The sequence below is a fragment of the Ictalurus furcatus genome, chromosome 16 (assembly GCF_023375685.1).
Source record: "Ictalurus furcatus strain D&B chromosome 16, Billie_1.0, whole genome shotgun sequence".
NCBI lineage: Eukaryota > Metazoa > Chordata > Actinopteri > Siluriformes > Ictaluridae > Ictalurus > Ictalurus furcatus.
This window is the reverse complement of record NC_071270.1, coordinates 9,295,001-9,298,794: the sequence shown is the minus strand read 5'-3', so window position 1 is coordinate 9,298,794 and position 3,794 is coordinate 9,295,001. Positions and strand designations below refer to the sequence as shown.

Here is a 3,794-nt window from a genome sequence, read left to right as displayed (position 1 = left end):
GAGAAATGCTGTAATCAGCTAATTAACTTAAAACACCTGCAAAGGTTTCCTGAGCCTTTAATCTCTCAGTCTGGTTCAGTACACACAACCACAATCATGGGGAAAATGAAAGTAAATTTTGCATTTCATTTGGAAATCAAGGTCCCAGAATCTGGAGGAAGAGTGGAGAGGAACAGAATCAAAGTTGCTTGAAGTTCAGTGTGAAGTTTCCACAGTTAGTGATGATTTGGGGTGCCATGTCGTCGGCGGGTGTTGGTCCACTGTGTTTTCTCAAGTCGAGAGTCAATGCAGCGTCTACCAGCAGATTTTATAGCACTTCATGCTTCCATCTGCTGACAAGCTTTATGGAGATGCTGATTTCCTTTTCCAGCAGGACTTGGCACCCGGCCACAGTGCCAAAAGTACTAGTAACTGGTTTGCTGACCATGGTATTACTGTGCTTGATTGGCCAGCCAACTCACCTGACCTGAACCCCATAAAGAATCTATGAGAGACACCAGACCCAACAATACAGACGAGCTGAAGGCCGCTATCAAAGCAACCTGGGCTTCCATAACACCTCAGCACAGCCTGATTGCCTCCATGCCACGCTGCATTAATGCTATAATCCATGCAAAAGGAGCACCGACCAAGTAAATGAACATACTTTTAAGAAGGTTGACATTTCTATATTATAAATTCTTTATTCTAATATTTTGAGATACTGGATTTTTTATTTCCATGAGCTGTAAGCTGTAATAATCGAGATTTTTTTTAAAAAAAAAAGCCTTGAAATATTTCACTTTATGCGTAATGAATCTAGAATATATGAAAGTTCGACTTTTTAAATTAAATTACTGAAAAAAAACAACTTTTCCATGATATTCAATTTTTTTTAGATGCACTTGTACACTTAGCACCAATAAAACTATTACTAACGACGGAAGAAGAATGACTAAACATCCTGCAGTCAACACACTGAACAAGCTGAATGTTTGCCATATCGAGTGTTTAACGTACCTTAGTCGAAGATAAGTTAATATTATTGTTTAGACGGATCCGACATGGAAGGACTCCGCTTGCTCTCTTTAGTCAAAAAACAAAAGTATTCTTCGAAAAATTTTAAATACTACAGAAGGTAAAGTGAAAGTACAACAAGTGAGAACAACAGTTAAAAATTATTAATGAAAAAGAAAGATACAGTATAATTTAAACGCCGTCACAACCAAGAAGCTCCCGGCAAACGATTCGAAAACAGGAACTACGTCACTGGAAGTACTATGGATGCCAGAGACAGAAGAAGAAAAAGGTAGAATAACAATAGGGTGCTTACACAGTACAGGTCAATGAGAGTGTGCAGAAACAGTGGAGCATTACAAAAGTGCAATGTTACACAGTCCGACCAAGAACAAATGCAGAAAGTAAAGGAGTTTATTTCTCAGAATAAATAACACAAGTTACCTGAACTGTGCATCATATACATATATAGAATAATTTAAACTTAAATTTTAAAAAGACATCCCGGTTCACACTCCCCACCAGTAAGTGGCAGTAACAGCTGTTTGCCAACCTCCATAAAACTCAAGAAGACGAACACGAAGAAACGACAACAGAAATTCCTGAAACCTAACGAGGATTATATACTTAAACATGGCGTCGTGCGTGAAAGATAGTATCTCTGACAACCATTTTGAATTGTATCCTTTCAATATATTCTAATATTTTGTGATGTGTATGGCATTGTAGTTTCGTATTAGGTTAGCTAACAACCAGTTATGGTCCGGTTCGTTTGAACCCTTCCAGCAAAGTGAATCAGTGGCTCCATAACTGAATCGAAGTTTTCAAACTTGTTTGAAACCTGTGTTTCAAACATGACTCGACATACATAAACTAAATGTATAAGGGCGGTTCAGTAAGCACTTAAAACTGGCGAGGTATTACATTACACATTTGTACATTACTGATGTACACAAGTGTACAATCTAAATTTTATGTTTTCATGGTTACTGTAACCACTATTAATTATTTTAATACTGACTTTTATAAAATTTACAGTACATGAAAATGGAGGCTAAATCTGAGTAAGAATTTTATTTTCTTGTTTTGGAAAGCTCTTAGAATAATTAATTAACCAACTGCAGACTGCAAGCATGTTATTTTTTTTTTAATTAAATGTGTTTAACTGTAAACTGGACTTATAAATCAAAATAAATTGGCATAACGTTATTCTTTATAATATTACCATGTTTTAAAAGTGATGTTTACTGTTCATTTTAGGTGATGGCCACAATGCTGCTACAGTGACTACATTTACATGGACAGCAATGATCTACTTATTGACCTTATTCTGAAAAAGACAGTATTGTGATTAAGGTGTTTGCATGAGTTGCTTTTAGAATATTCCTTTCATGTTCCTGTTTTACATGTTATAGAACAGATTGATTAATGGCACACGTCATTATGACCCCATGCCACGCCGTCCAACATTCCATCCAGAATTTCTCGTATCAATATACAGTTCATCTTATACATATCAATATTTAGAACTTGTACCATATGCAGTTTTGGGTGTTTCATTTTAAATTTTTACGAAAGTTTCAAGTGCAGTTAATTATTTGTCATGCTATATGTACAAATATAGAGGACGGTGGATACAAATTCTCCAGTAACAGGCCTCCTCTGTACTTTCATTCGGCAACATTTACAGCCACCCAGGCATTTAATAATTATCAATTTCTTTCAGAATTCTTAACATTACCATTGTTTCCCGCTTGGACCAAAAATGTGCCTTCTTGCTTGAAGCCATGCTTTCTCGTTTGCCGTCAAAAGGTTGACCACTGCCATGTGTGTGTCCTTTTGCAAAATGCGATGAAAACTCCCACACAACGTTAATTAAGGTGTGTACATGTCTATAATGCACTTCGATAATGTGACTAAAATAGGAATACTCCACATCTTAATTCGATTTGTGTTTACTTCGAGTATGACTTTAGCTGGGTTAAGGTAATCAGAAATCGCTATTTACATCGTAGTTTCTTAATCAGAGCATTGTCTTAATATCGGGTTAATATCGGAATATTGTTGTCCATGTAAACGTACTGACAGTCTAATTTTACACACAATGTATCTCATTTATCAAACTGCATACAAACAGATGTATTCATTGGGGATGGGCGATATCTTATTGTTTGCGATATGCCGGTAGAAATTCTCCACACAATAAGAATTAGTCTTCCTGTGATAATAATAATAAAGCCTACTTGATGACGTATTTCTGTATGCGACCCATTCGCAGCTCACGTGCAGAGCGAAAACAAGTATGGCGGAAGGTGGACATGAAGCTGAGGAGGAGTTTATCACTAAACGAGGAGCTACCTCTACAATCTGGAACTGGTTTAGTTTAGAGCTGCAACAACTAATCGATAATTATCGATTGTGAAAATCGTTGTCAACGAATATCATTATCGATTAGTTTGCGCGCGGCACAGGGGAGATTTACTCATTATGTTACTTCTGTTCCGAAAACACGCTTCGGAGAGTAAATACTAAAGTTATGTCCCAAATTAAGTACTATACACTTACACTATGCACTACCGTCTAGTGTGTGCATTTTAGAAAGGTAATATCATCTCAAATATAACACTAGTGGTTTTTTAATAACCGGAATTATAAGCCCATTCCTAGGTGACGGCGCATGACGTCATACGCACGCTAGCATTGGCAGACACCCAGAGTCACGGACAATGACTTTTTTCAGTTTACTTTCTGTCAGCATTACCGTTTATTCCCAACATGACCTCAGTCACCAACAGACG

At 36.9% G+C, this 3,794-nt stretch overlaps 1 protein-coding gene across 1 annotated transcript in view; it reads left to right on the top strand.

Moving 5' to 3' along the window:
- Positions 1-1,532: 1,532 nt before the first annotated feature.
- Positions 1,533-3,794, top strand: part of LOC128620523 (EKC/KEOPS complex subunit Lage3) — a 19,634-nt gene continuing 17,372 nt past the window's right edge. Inside the window, exon 1 of the mRNA XM_053645591.1 lies at positions 1,533-1,676. Coding sequence (XP_053501566.1) covers positions 1,630-1,676 — 47 coding nt within the window. The 5' untranslated portion in view covers positions 1,533-1,629. The remainder of the gene's footprint in view (positions 1,677-3,794) is intronic.